A 14,993-nucleotide genomic window follows, 5' to 3' on the forward strand; every position below is an offset into this window, starting at 1 on the left:
TTCTGGAGTCATCCAGTGCTATAGTATCCCCACACACCTGAAACATTACAGAAACAACCACACACACACCACGCTTCAAAAGTTTGGGGTCACATTTTTTTCAATGAAAATAGCACTAAATGAGTGATAAATCCAGTGTAGACATTAATGTGGTAAATGACTATTGTAGCTGTAAACAGCTGATTTTTAATGGAATATCTCCATAGGGGTTCATGAAGAAAATAGCACACCTGTCAGACCTCCTCTTACCTTTAATCTGTCAGACCTCTTGATTCAGTTACCTTCTGTTCTTTGTTGTCTTACCCTCTGTCACTGATTAGCTGCCGTACTATTCACCCTTCTGTTTACATCCAGCCATACATACCCTCCCCACCCTCTGACCAGCCCTATAAAATAGAGCCGGGTTCTGCTCGAGGTTTCTTCCCTGTTAAAAGGGTGTTTTCTTGGCACTGTCTCCTTTGGGCTTGCTCTGGGGGTCAGGCATATGGGTTCTGTAAAGCGTCTTGAGACGATTTGACTGTAATTGACGCTATATAAATAAAATTGAATTGAATTGAATTATAAAATGTGGACTCTGGAAATGCTTATCTTCTCAGACTCATGCTCTGTGTTGGTAAGCCCACTGGAACACCAATAAACACCTCACTACAGCAAAATCTGAAAGGACTAAAAGGGAAGTTTCTTCAACAGGGTCCAGAGGAACATTTCCAGCAACCATCACTCCTGTGTTCTAATGCTACATTGTGTTAGCTAATGCTGTTGAAAGGCTCATTGATGGTTAGAAAACCCTTGTGCAGTTATGTTAGCACATGGATAAAAGTGGGAGTTTTCATGGAAAAGATGAAGTTGTCTGGATGACCCCAGACTTTTGAACGGTGGTGTATGTACTGTGCTTAGCTTTTATACCTGCAATATACCGGCAAATGTTCATTCAAATACATTTACATATCAGTGTAATCTATTTAAATACTGACATGTAAAACCACCAGTACTAAAGCTAACATAGATTGTATTAGGAATGCTCGACTGAATGAAAAAGCTTTATTTTGCTCTGATATAAGTGTAATCTAACATCTGTACATGTCACCGGGTTCTGGACATGTAAAGGAGGAAGGGCTCTACTCAGGGCGTTAGCTGAGGGCTGTGGAGCCAGACAATTATGAGATTTATATTCCAGGATTCAGTAATCTTCTGACTGACGGGAACACTTGCATGCAGACATCAAGACTCACTAAGAGCCACTTTTAACAAAAACCCACTCAATTCTATGACCAACAAATGAACGCTTACGACAGACAGCAGAGCTAATTCACTGATTAGTTGTAATATATATTTATGTATTCATATTTTACATCCTAAAATGGTGGGCCTTTCTGTTCCAGACTGCTGGTGTCCTTGGTTTGTCAGCTACTCAGCTCTCTTCACATCCACTCACCTTCCCTCTGTCAGCTGTCAGTCTCTCACAAACAGAGGTTCAGGGCCTGCAGGAGGATTTCTGATCAGCCTCTCACTCATTTATTTCTCCTTCTTTTCAATAGCAAAACAAACAACTGCAAATCAATTTGAGATGATTTTTGAGTGCAAGAAGGGAGGATTTATGCCGTCAGCGTAAATCAGTGGCTTTGAGGTTGAAATCAGCCGTTTAGTTTGGATCTTTTAATGCCATTTAAAGACATTGAGACAAATGAAGTCCATCCTTTCATGCTCTATTGCAATGATTTGACTTTGTTAAGATGTTTATTTATCATAAATTGGCTCCCAAATGTCTTTAATGTCAACAAAAGTGAAGGAAATTGTATTGAGTGAACACTGAATTTATTTATTCACGTTTAATTTTTGAACAATCATTGGGAATTTGCCTACAGTGCAGCACATTCACTTGAACTGATTTCCAAAGAAGCCTTTCTCTGTCTCTGTCCTCCCCTCTAACCCCCTCATGTGGACTTTGTAGCTCTTTCCTACACAGTCACAGTCTTACTTTAGTAAGAAAATACATTTATTTTAAAATTAAAAGTAGAATACAGTTTGGTTGTATTGGAACTGATGTTGTAGGAGTTGACATGAGACATTGGTGTAGAAACTGAGAGGCAGTCATGATTTTTTCACCCTACAAGACCAAGACACCAGTACTAGCAACCTATTCTATATCTGACTGTTAGCTTTAGTGTCCACTGTTCATGATGTGCCAGTGAGGTGCACAAATCAAAAACCAGTCACTCAGGCAGACATAGACAGAGGCTGCTCTGGACACCAAGTTTGTGTTGTTTTTTTTCTGTCTAAACAAAACTGAAGGAAATTGTATTTAGTGAAAACTGACTTTCTTTATCTACTTACAGTTTATGAAGAATTCCTGAGCATTTACCTGTGGTGCAGCACATTGACTTTAATGATTTCCAAAGCAGCCTGGAAATCTGTCAGTGAGCGCTCCTCAGTCCAGCAGCTGGAAATGAAAGCAGCAGGCTCTTTCATGTGTCGTGTACACTCACACATAAACAGCAGCCTCCTGTGGAGAACTCGTGTTTGCCGTGAACCGTTTGGAAACCATTACAGATCATTACAGACGTGTGCTTGCATAGCGGACCGACACGGCTGATGAGGACCATCACTGGGTCTGTGCCTGGTGATCGTATTGACTCTGAGGTCCCGTTATCTCAGCCAGAGTGTAGGAGGAGGAGGCTGTAGCTGCAGTCAGGCCGTGATGGAGGGGCGGAGAGGCAGACAGTGAGGTCAGTCAGGGAGCATGGTGGCCAATGGATTTTATGCTTCCTTACTGTTACACCTAGTGGATTTATAAACTCACTTGTTAAGAGAGGTAAAGCTTGCAGGGGCTTTAGTGCGTCTTGGTCAAAGTGCGCCAGTGGATGTTTTATGTAACGGTCGTTTGTATTCTTACCGCAGGCCTCAGCTGATCCCTATTTTCTCTGGCGGCACCGGGCCGAGGGCGGCCTCCCATCATGTCCTCCTACCTTTTTTTTAAAATTCATCTCTGTTACTGACACACCACGGCACCTTTTAACATATCCCGGGTCAGGTAAATCCAGGTTGGAATCCAGCAGCAGCCAGCCATTCATGCACTCCAGGCGGTATTTGAGGAATGAAATGCAGTATGAATTTTTAAACAGCACACATCTGCGTTGAGTCTCCAGCTTCATCTCTGATTATTTGTGCCTTTGCTTGATCCAGCTTCCAAATTCATATTACCAAGGTGTAGTCTCTCTGATATTCCAGATATGGGAAGATTTTTCTCCACTCACAGACAGGATTAAAGTGGTTCTGAGCTGTTTTATTGTTTATGCAGTCATTGTCAACCTCTGCAGGAATAATAAAAATGCAGCTGAAAAGTGGCCGCTGACTGGCTGAAAGGATCAGAACAGTTTCCTCCCCAGATAAAATCCAGCTTTTCTCTCTTTTCCCCCTCTTATCCAAACGTAATGCTACACCAAATAGAATTACCAGTGGACAGGGTGGTAAAGATTTACTCAATAAATTGATCTTATGGCAAACAACAGCAGCCGGATTAGCTGGATAAAAAGAGAGATCAAACCCAGAGAAGATTTCAGTCCACCTCTTCAGAATAAGAGGGATTTAGGGTTTAAAACCAAAAGGGAACATCACTGATGTGTTTTTAAATTGAAATACATGGAAATGAGGCTCTGTCCACCATGTGTGACATACCCTCCAGGTATTACCTTTACCCAGGAGGCTGTGCTCTGTTCTTTCCAGGTTTTCTGCATATATGAGGGAGGTCAAAGCAGCAGAGCAGAAAAGCACAGCCACGGGGTATACTTCTGAGTCCAGCAGCGTGGGTGGACTTCTTACCACCTTCTGTTTACACCTCTGACTTTTATACATGCTAATGCAGGAAAAACTGCAGAACTGACGAATCGATAATAAATAGAAATAATCTGGATGTGAGAATGCAGACTTAGACTCTTTCTTCATTTTGGTCGCTATTCAATTCATCATTGATGATTTCAAGTGGGGCTGGCTCAGCGGCGTAGTGGTTAGCACTTTTGCCTTGCAGCAAGAAGATCCCCGGTTCAAATCCCGGCCTGGGATCTTTCTGCATGGAGTCTGCATGTTCTCCCTGTGCATGTGTGGGTTTTCTCTGGGTACTCCGGCTTCCTCCACAGTCCAAAAATATGCTGAGGTTAATTGGTTACTCTAAATTGTCCGTAGGTGTGAATGTGAGTGTGATTGTGTGTCTGTATATGTAGCCCTGTGACAGACTGGTGACCTGTCCAGGGTGTCCCCTGCCTTCACCTGAGTCAGCTGGGATAGACTCCCAGCACCCCCATGACCCTAGTAGGATAAGCGGTGTATAGAGGATGGATGATTTTCAAGTTAGTCTTAAGATTTACGTGTTTTGAAAAAATACCCTGAACTTCCTTCTTCTCCAAAACACAAGTGTGGAAGCAACATAAAATGAAAGGGAAGCAATGATCCAAAACTAGGAAATTGTACGAAATACCAAAACACTGGGTATGAATGCAGGCGTGAGTCAGAAAAGTTATGACGGTGAATTTTTTATCACAGACGACATCATCATTGTTCATTTTTTCTTGATATTTCAGAAAAGGCAACATTCAACCGTCCAACAGAACAAGAAGTAACTTTAGCTTAAAGGAGTAAAACGCAAGATTGTAGACATAAATGTAGCATTAATACAGCAGCACACAGCTGTCTGCCCAGTAAATGTACAGTGAGTGATATCTGAGCTACTCGGTTTATGGTTTGGCAGCTGGTCTGGCAGTGTGTGCACGTGAGACCTTCCTTTGAAACTGCTGCATTTATAAAACAGACTGAGTGACCTCCCACAGACTCTTCGGAAAAGCCGCGATCAGCTGATTCCACTCTGGGTTGGATGGAAATACAAAACATAGGAGCTGAACAAACAGGAGTGGAGTGACAGGACGGGAATGAGAGATCGTTCGAGTGAAGATAGTGTGATTTGAGTTGACAACAACTGTTGTATTTAGCAAAGCTAGCATGAGCTGGGAGTGGATTTTTATTTAATTTTTGGCTCTAACTTATTTGAAGAGTTTCCTTTGCAAAACAGGTAACTCCTTTTTCAGAAACTCATTTTTTACTGTTTACTTGAGATTATAATAATAATAACACTAATAATTTATTTTTCTCTATTTTTTCAATGTATTTTTCTACTGAGTCAAATCCACTCAACTTCAGTTTGATTGATGTTATCTCAAGCAAACAATAAAAAAACGGAGTTATCTGTTTTTGCAAACGAACTCTTCATTTGCAAGTGAAGAGAGGAGGAAGGTGTGGCCAGCAGGACGGACATCTAGTGCTTCTGAGGAGTTGAATAGCTGGAGAGCTCTTAAGACAACAAACTGGCAGCTACCAATAATTTATTTCAACTTTGAGACCAAATCCTCCAACAGGAGTTCTATCATATAAAACAGTACAGACATCAGAGTCAAATACTATCAAAGGCTCTGCCGAGATAAGACTGTTCTCCTCAGGATGATGACAGATATCGACTATCTCGGTCATCTCAGGCTGCAAGTTGTTTAGATAATCAGAGGGCTTCATCCGACAGCCACAAACAGCTCGTTATCCAGCCAGTATGTGAATAAACTACCCATATTCTAAATCTAAAAGGCCACCTCTCTGGAACAGTTCTGCTTTTGCTAACTGAGCTCATTACTATTTACACATTTTAAACCAAATTTATATCTTTCCTCAGGAATTTCTGTGGCTTTGAATCTGACTGTGGGCAGAAATTGGACATCCGAACCCTGTCTGCTGTCAGAGTCCGCATTTAGTTGCCCTTAGCATGAATCTCCCAACCCAGCCTCCCCCCCCACACAGCTGAAGGAAGCGCACGGACGTATAGCAGCAGCTCTCAAAGGCACTGCTTTGTATCAAACAATAATCAGAGATACAGAGGTACACTAGAATTCTGAAGACAGGATCAGGTCACACTGCGTCATTGTAAAGGGTTCATAAAGGGAAAAGGTCAGAAACTACTGAGCTATAAGTCTCCATGAAATGGATGAACAAGCTAAAGAAGGACACAGAAACAGCCACAGATAAGCTTATTAGAATAGAATAGAATAGAATAGAACCAGGAAAACGCCACAGATAGCTATAGAATGAAGTAGAATAGAATAGAATAGAATAGAAACAGAAACAGCCACAGATAGCTATATAGAATAGAATAGAAATAGAATAGAATAGAATAGAATAGAATAGAAACAGAAACAGCCACAGATAGCTTATAGAATAGAATAGAATAGAATAGAATAGAAACAGAAACAGCCACAGATAGCTTATAGAATAGAATAGAATAGAATAGAATAGAATAGAATAGAATAGAATAGAATAGAATAGAATAGAAACAGAAACAGCCACAGACACCTTATGAGAGTGAAGCAGCTGCAAACTGCTGGTGAATAAAGTGAAGAGTTGTGTGACTTGTTTTAAAGTAAATCTTAAAATGCGGAGCTGAATCTTTGACAGAGGAGCCAGAAACAGCTAGAACATGTAAAAACTGCATACTGGATCTGGCAAGATGGGACTGTGTATGACGCAGCACAGCTCAGTCCTCAACCAGCTCATTACTGTCACCTCAGACAGCTGATTTCAAAAATAAAATAGGAATGACACTGCTGGTGCACTTGCCTGTTTTTAAATGACAGAAGTGCTTTGCGAGCCCTCCAACAGCCAGCCCCTTAAATTTAACGCTCACATCCTTTATCCATTCAGATACATGCAAGTGGAGGCTTCTGCAGAACATGAGTGGGCTTTTCTCCATCAAAGTGGGCGTTTCCAGCACTGCTAAATGTGGTTCAGGTTAGACCTACGCTAATGATTATGGCGGTGAAATGCCAACAGGTGTTCTGTAGACTCTGTAGTCAGACAAAGTCACCCTATTGGTAGGGTTGGGTTCGGGGAATGAGTAAATAATTTTAATGTCTGGGATGTAAAAATAGTCATTGATATTTAAGTTTCAAAGAAAAGGAAATACATTTTTTTTTTTACATTTTTTTAAATAAAAAAAATAATACAAGAAATCAAAAAGATCTTCAAAACAAATCAAATCAATAAACTTAAAATCCACAAAAAAACCTCCAAAATGTGTGCCTTTTGGGCACGTTTCAACTATTAAAAGATTTTCTTCAGACAGGCACAGGGACAATGTGAGTCCAAAAATGAATGTTCGACTTTTTATGCTGCTCTTTTTATTGTTGTTTTTTTTTCAATGTAGGTTTTTGATAGAATTCGATGTAGGTAAACCCAATAACTTGTATATATTATTATTGGATTATTAAAAAAAGAATGTCGTTATGTTTTGAGTACATTATAACGGTTCTAATATTGTAATAATGAAATCAGTAACATTCATCTAATATTGTTTTTCCATTAAATTATAAGCTAGTGCAAAATATAGCTTCAACAGATTTTTGATGTAATTCAGATTTTTTAATGTCACAGAATGTCTTTTTTTTAACATATTTTTTAAACAGAGATAATTAAAGTTCAGGGAACTTGAATAGCCAGTATGTACCTTTTTAGGCGCATCAATGGATTGTAAAAACAAAAAGTAAAAATAAGAGTAGGGTTGGGCAGGTTAGGGTTAGGATTAAGATACGGAAGTTAGGATAGGAGTTAGGGGTTAAGGGAAGGTTAAGGTTTAGGCGTGAGGAATAAACAATGTAAATTAGTTTGTGGTCTTTGTAGAGCTACACTTCAGCCTTATGGATGCTTATTGAACAGGGCTAAAATCAGGCTGCACAGCTACTCCACAATCTTTGGATGCAGGTCAGCACGCCTCAGTTTGCCGTTAGAAAGCCGTACAGACTGATGACCCTGCAGTTCCACAGCAATCTGCTCGATGTTCTGTAGCAGCAAAATGTTTACTCACACTCATGTTTCCCCATCTCTCTCCTCCTCTCTGTGTATCTTACTCTTTGACTTGAATCAACAACATCACAAGGTGTAGCGAATCCTGTCAGCGGCTGACTCCTCTTTGTCGGGAGGTGTGAATATTTTGTTTCTGTCTGTCTGTGTTGTGCATAATTATGAAGTGGCAGCGTGCAGTTATAATCTGAGAGGAGAATCGTTACCACTTGTGTGGGAGCCAGAGCCAGAAACAGCGGGCTTCTGTATCGACGTGTTTGTTTCTTTCACTTCCTCTAATCCGTGTCCAGGGGCAGCCTCGTAGGATTTCAACAAACGGAGCATGAATACTGCAACATCATGAACATATTTTCCTTTAATGCAAAACTAATCAGCAGGGAAACTATAATTAGAGACATTTTTATCTTTACCATGAAAAAATGTATGTTGTAGCTAAAAAAGAGATAATGTGGGAATGTCTGCTGAAAATGCTCCCTAAAGTCAGCAAAAACTGATAAATGGACACCAGCTAATTACTGGAAATAGTAATCAAACACACGGATTCCTCCTGTTGCATCTGACAGTAAATACTGATTTCTTTTCAACCTGAAAACACAATATTTCAATTTCTAAATAATAGATCTCATGATCTCCACCTTAGATCTTCTAGTCAAACTTTCATAAAGATGTGTAAGAAAAAAAGGTACAAATAATGTGTATTCCTTCCAATTTATGTGCTGATTGTTGATTTCTGAGCTTGCAGATATTTAGCAGCTAACTAGGAATGGACATTACTGCCCATCAATTCATTAAATGTGAAGTTACACTCAGTGGCCCATTTCTTACTGACTAAAGATTCAAGATTCAAGAACTTTATTGTCATAAACAGCAGAACACGGCGGTTACCCTGAGTGATGAGGTTCTTATTCTGTGAGACAACTAAAAAAAACTCATAAAATGAAATGGAAAATAATAAAAATAAGATAAGATAAAATAAAATAAAAATAGTTGAAATGAAATGTGCAAAATGTTAGCGTTCTTGTGCAGTGCTGTTCAGATGTAAATATTTCTATTTCTAGACTTTGCGACGTGAGTCAGTGATTTAGTTGCCTGATGGAGTTGTAATAGAAAGACTAGTTTTTTTTATTTAATGACAAGTAGGGAATGCTCATTGTCTTCTCAAGAAGACAAACATTCTATCATCTTGTGGGTTTATGCAAGTAATTTCACCAGAGCATTGATGAATATTTCATGTTGGTCGCCTTAGGTTTTGTTAAGAGATAAAGATGGATTACATTAAAGAAGATAGCCACTGAAGACAGACGTGATGCACAGAACACCGCTTCAAAATTCTTGGATTCAATCATGAAAGACCAAGAAAACCCGTTTATAAACACAGTTGTCAAAGGCGCTTGTATTGTGCATGACTGTCTGCGTGTGTGAAATACAACCGTGTCGGCATCTCACATCTTTTAAATTCACTGCGGTTTCCAAAATGCAAACTTGATTTTATGTGTGTTAATCAGATGTGTATGGATAAAGTGGTTCTCCAGCCTTCAGCACGCTTAGAAGGGTAATATTTAATACATTTTAGTGCTGGAAGAGACAGAGGACTGTAATATTTGTGATTTTTATCTAAATATTCATATCTTCTAGTTATTCACTTAACTCAGACATAAATTTAGACCACCACCTGCCACAGTTTTTCAGTTACAAATACTGTAAAATGAGCTCTCCAATTTTTAAACATAAACCTTTAAACAAGTTGTTTCTTTACATGTGATCGCACCAAACACAACTCTGTAATCTAGTTTCTAGTTTGTAATCTGAAAGCATATCCCAGTGTGTCCATCACCAGACCAAAAGAGTCTAAATCAGTCCTGGGTCTTTTACTTCCACCTGTATTTGTTGAGGCTAAATAAGCTCCTGATTCCACTGAGACAGTAACACAACAAACCTGTTCTTAGAATCCTCAACTGCAACTCGACAAAACCCGAAGCAGCAGCAGTTATCAGAACAAACGAGTCACTCTGGAACCTTATCGTGCTTTATTATGAGATGCAGCCCGGTCCATGGTGGAAAGGTTAAAGTACCAGCAAACCTCAAGGACACCTGTGCTGATTCCTTCAGTCTGCTGGTGTATATTTAGGACAATGTTTCACTTCACTCATCGATGATATGCTCCTATAAAAACTACCCTCAAGGCGTCACCACACCTCCAGCTTTGGATTTATTCTGGATCACATTTCTGAAGTTCTCATCAGATGTCCAGTGCTACTAAATGCATTCTAAAATCAGAAACTACTGCCATTGTTTGGCATATTTAGGAGATTACAGCATGTTCTAAGCTTTGAAATGTCAAATGATCTCCTGCGCATTTAAAATATTAGCCATGAAGACAGAATGTCCTGGTTTCTTATATGTATACATTAATATTATAATTAGAAATGGGTTCTATTTCTGACTTGCTTGAGTGGACCTGGGAACATTTTAGAAGAACCAGGTGGCATTTATTAATGCACCAATACGTGGATGTATGTCACATTAAAGAGCATTTCTGTGGAAGGATACTTGTCAGCCAGTGTGTTGTGTACAGCAATGAAAGGGGATGTCGGACAGCTTGTTGTCTGAAAACAGGTAACCAACACCTCGTTCATGTACTTTTCTATGTGTAGGTACAGCTGGATGGGAGGTATTTGCTATATTTTTGTGCTTCACATACAATATTCCAAAGTGAAGTGGTGAATAGGGAGAATTCCTGCTCCAGTCTCTCAGCAGAACGTTTGTGCAGCTGAGAACTGAACCTGGGTCGTTAGGAGTTGAAGATAGAGTATCCACCCACCCATCCACCCGACTCTTACTTTCCTTCCTCTGCAACACTTCAGCGTCTGTTTTCTTGACTCTTCTCATGTCATCCTTTCAAAGATCCAGCAACTCTTACTTTTCATGCGTGCTGCTTATATTTGCATAAACATTTGCATTCTAAGACATCGCACTCATTTCCTCTAAATTCCAGGAGACCAGCTGGTTCCCGAGCAGCTTCTCACACTCACAGTTCGTATTCAGACTGCAACACTGTACGGCAAATCCACACAGCAGCTTTCAGTGCAAACAGCCTCGCCTGATAAGAAACACGGCTAACAATGTGATGTCTGCATCAATAGGCCACTTCAGCCCAACATCCAAGAGTCACGTGGGATCAAACCCACATCAAAGCCTGGCCGATGCCACTATGAGAGCGGGGCAACAATGGAACAATAATTAAAGCCACATGGATATCCAGCTACTCCCCCCGTCACACACACACACATCTCTCGCTTCCCCTTTTGTCACAGGAAATAGAAAGAGCACCGTTTGATGTCTGTCATAACAATACAGCAGCCGTTCCAAACGGTGACATGCAGCTACCTGCCACACAATATGAAAGCAAGTCATTTCCATCCATTTCAATCCAGTAAACACATTTAGTCACTCTCATCCACGAGGCAGCTGATCATTATTTGGGGCAAGAGGAGCTGTCATAACCAGCAGTAATGCAGCAGCAATGCATAACAAAATGTCAAAGCGCTTCCAGTGCACTGTTTAATGAGGCAGTATACAAGAATATGCTTTGGCTGTATTGATTCAGCCACTTTTTACCCATTCATGAATAGTCAGGCTCATTTACTTCATTTATCATGTAATTAATATCCAGAATGAGCTCATTTCCCCTTTTTTTCTCTCCATACCAGTCTTTGATTAATGCTCTGTTTTTCCTTGCTCAATGTGTGGAAGGATTATTTGAACTGTTTCAGAGGAGAAGACGCATTCAAGCTCATATATTGAAATCAAATGTTAAAAACTGAAGTTTTAGGGGAAATACATACATTTTGATGTCTAAATGATGTGCTCTTGTCAAAAATGACTTGCATCAGGGTGGATGGAGTCTTTATTGTGGTTTGTAGTTAGTATGAAGTTCATCTGCGCATGGAGTTTCTGATCACTTCATAGCAGCAGCTGTAGATTTCTGAAGGTCAAAACATTTCCTACAATAAACAAGACCTGTTTCTTGTAAGAAAATGGGTCAGTAAAAACTTCTGCCATAACTGCCCGACCTTGCCCTATAGGGCTGCTACACCAGGCGTGATTACATAAGTCACTTGTGCGTAATTGCGCAGATCCAAGTTGGATGCCCTTATTGAATTTATCATTGGTGCGCTGAAAACTCAGCTCTTCATGGGAACGGAAAAGCAAAAAAGAGGGTCCCTTGTACCTCTTGAGCATCCACGTCTTCCTCGCTGTCAGTGGCTCCGGAGCTTTCACGAACCACCACTGGATCTCCAAATACACCGACGCGGTTCCGCTCTGGAAAAGCGCACGCCATTTCTATGTTTTGTCCCTCTTTTACCGTCATGTTGGAGGGCAGATCCGTGAAGCGACCTGCAGATGTGAGAAGGAGGAGAGGTAGAAGAAGGGGGATAATGAGGAGGAGTGGGTAATAATAATAATAATGAGGGCAGTTTGTGTGATTTCTGCACGCACAGAAATCCCCGTGAATTCATCACTTTGACTCGGCTGCTCGTGGCTGCGGTCATGAGAGCGCGCGGATGGCGGCTACCGGCAGCTGTGCTGTTGGAAGCGAGCGCCTGATAAAGGTGCGTTCTTGTGCTAATTGAAGGAGATGGCGCCCCCCTCCACAACCGCCCTCCATCCCCCAGCCGCACATACTGACGCGTCTTCATCGGGAATTTACATAACGCACCGTGGCTGCATTATTCAGACACTTAATTACGCGCAGATTCCAGGTTTTTATGGGATTTTTTTCCCCACTCCGTTTTATTTATGGAGCTACTTCTAAGCGCTTCAAAAATACCCCCAAAAAACTGAAGTGAACCAGAATAAAGGCAAATGTAGAAGAGGGGAGGAATATAAGAAATAATAAAGGAGTTCGGTCTGAAGAAAAGGGAATTTAGCCTAAAGGAGAGCGGAGGCGGCATAAAAAGGAAAGCCGTACGTGCAAACTTTAGCACCGAACCCTCATTTACATTCTTTCTGACAAACTAGCACACTCTTTACTGGCTTCGTTCATCAGTGATATGTGAGTGCAGCTCTGAGGAGAAGAAGAGGCTGTTTGAAAGTGGAGATGTGAGCCCCATGAAGCAGGGCGCCCTGGATGTGCAGCTCTCCTTTCAGGACCGCGGACAGCCGCGTCCAGGAACTCTCCGCGGTGCTGAAACCGACGGCGGCTCGCTCACTTTTCATCCGAGTGTGAATCTCAGAGAAGTTTCATTTCTCCACCATGCAGCCTGTTTTGATGCATGAAAGAAACGCAGGAGAAAACCCCGAGCAAACAGCCGCCCCGCTCTCCTCAGTGCGACGTGAAATGACTTGATTTCAAACAATCACCAGTTGCATTTTTTTCGTCATCACCAGTGAAAAAACACACAACCTTCTTCATCTTCCATCGTGAGACTGCTTTCACAATTTCAGTGCTTATTACCATGCTTTAAACATTCCCTCCAAACAGCCTCCTTTGCCGTTTTTTTTTCCAGAAAGGCTGCGCACTTTTAACACTTTCTCCGACCGAGCAGCTCCCGACACGCAGGGCAGCAAAGCCCGACACGACCACACTCACACGCACTGTTTCTTTACTAGATATGTCCTTCTTACCTTCAAAAGAGAATCCGAATTGAACACAAAATCCAGCTAGGAAAACAAATCCAACAGTATCGTGAGAGGTCCACATCATTCCAAATGAAGCGGGTGTTTTTTACATCAGCCGAAGGAGGGAAAAAGACGAATCTTTCCAAAGGGGGGAAAAAAATCCTACACCAGCAAAATCAAACAGTTGCTGGGCGAGCGTGTTTAAACGGAGATTTCCGGAGGTTGATCATGCTGGAAAACTACAGCTTGTCGTTGCTGAAGTTCTTTTTCCCTCCCTCTCTTTGTCTCTCTGCGGGAGAGACTGTCGACTGCTTGGCTGTACTGAAGTCTGTGGAATCACCGGGCTGCGGTCTTCTTCTGCGCTACCGGAGAGACGTCAGTCTAGTGGATCACTGTGGCATCCTCACACTCCACACCTCTGCAAATCTAGTCCTCATCCGGCCTTTTACTGTCACCTTGACCGCTTGATTTTTTTAAAAAAAGAAAAGAATTATAAAATGCGCCGTGCGTTCCGGAGCTAAAAAATATAATGCGTCTTACTGAGTGTATTTCTGCAAACGATGAGGAGTTTGCTTCTTGCTTTTTTAATGCTGCACTTTTAAAATCTATTTTTAGGCCCTCCACTGCTACTTATCAACAAAACAGAGGCGAGCAGAACAGAAAACTTGCTCCCTTAAAGTCATAAATTCTCTAACCTAAAGAAGGTGCGTATTCAGTGTCCAGGGCTTGGATGCGGTCAGGAGCGCGTCCAAAAAGGCTATGAAACAATATTGTAGCATCAGACGGGAACAAACAGGAGGAGGGGGGTGCGGAGGTGGACCAGCGACCCGGCAAGTGCAGGGCAAGTACAGCATGTCCTGAGTCATTAAGCTGGAAGAGATCCTGCTGGAATGTTATTAGTCTCCCGGGCAGACTGAGAACACTTTGGCCTTTGGTGCGATGGGCACAAATGGTGCCACTCCTAATATTTGCTCTTAATTGAAATGGGGACCAATCAAGGATCCTCCTTTTGGAGATGGATGCGTCTTCTTCTTCTTCTTCTTCTTCTTCTTCTTCTTCTGGACAATCACTGGTCCCTGCTGTCGTTAAAGCTCCATTGATCTGAACCAGGAGTGTCAAACTCATTCCAGTTCAGGTTCCACATTCAGACCAGTAAAGTCACAGCATAATAACCTATAAATAACCACAAATTCAAAATTTCCCCTTTGTTTTAGTGCAAAAAAGTACATTCTGTAAACATCTATTTAACTTTAAAATCAGTAAAACTCTGATGGGAGCCTTTTTAACTTCACATAAGCAAGGATGCATCACACTGAATTATTTATTAAGTCCACTCACTGTAGGATTTAGGAATCCTTTTTTCTTTCTTTGAAACAAAAAACAAACAAACAAAAAACGTTTTGGAATGAATGAATGTGGTGGAGATACCGATAGGAGACATGTGGAGTTAGATGGTGTGCACCTACTGAGCCCTCCGGAGTTTCTAC

The 14,993-nt window shown here is 41.2% G+C and overlaps 1 protein-coding gene across 1 annotated transcript in view; it reads right to left on the reverse strand.

Moving 5' to 3' along the window:
• The window catches only part of vstm2a (V-set and transmembrane domain containing 2A), a 100,210-nt gene extending 85,946 nt beyond the window's left edge, over positions 1–14,264 (reverse strand). The window contains exons 1-2 of the mRNA XM_022206578.2: positions 13,513–14,264; positions 12,116–12,282 (exon numbers count right to left, since the gene is read on the reverse strand). Coding sequence (XP_022062270.2) covers positions 12,116–12,282; positions 13,513–13,591 — 246 coding nt within the window. The 5' untranslated portion in view covers positions 13,592–14,264. The remainder of the gene's footprint in view (positions 1–12,115; positions 12,283–13,512) is intronic.
• Positions 14,265–14,993: the final 729 nt, after the last annotated feature.

The sequence above is a fragment of the Acanthochromis polyacanthus genome, chromosome 20 (genome assembly GCF_021347895.1).
Source record: "Acanthochromis polyacanthus isolate Apoly-LR-REF ecotype Palm Island chromosome 20, KAUST_Apoly_ChrSc, whole genome shotgun sequence".
Taxonomy (NCBI): Eukaryota; Metazoa; Chordata; class Actinopteri; family Pomacentridae; genus Acanthochromis; species Acanthochromis polyacanthus.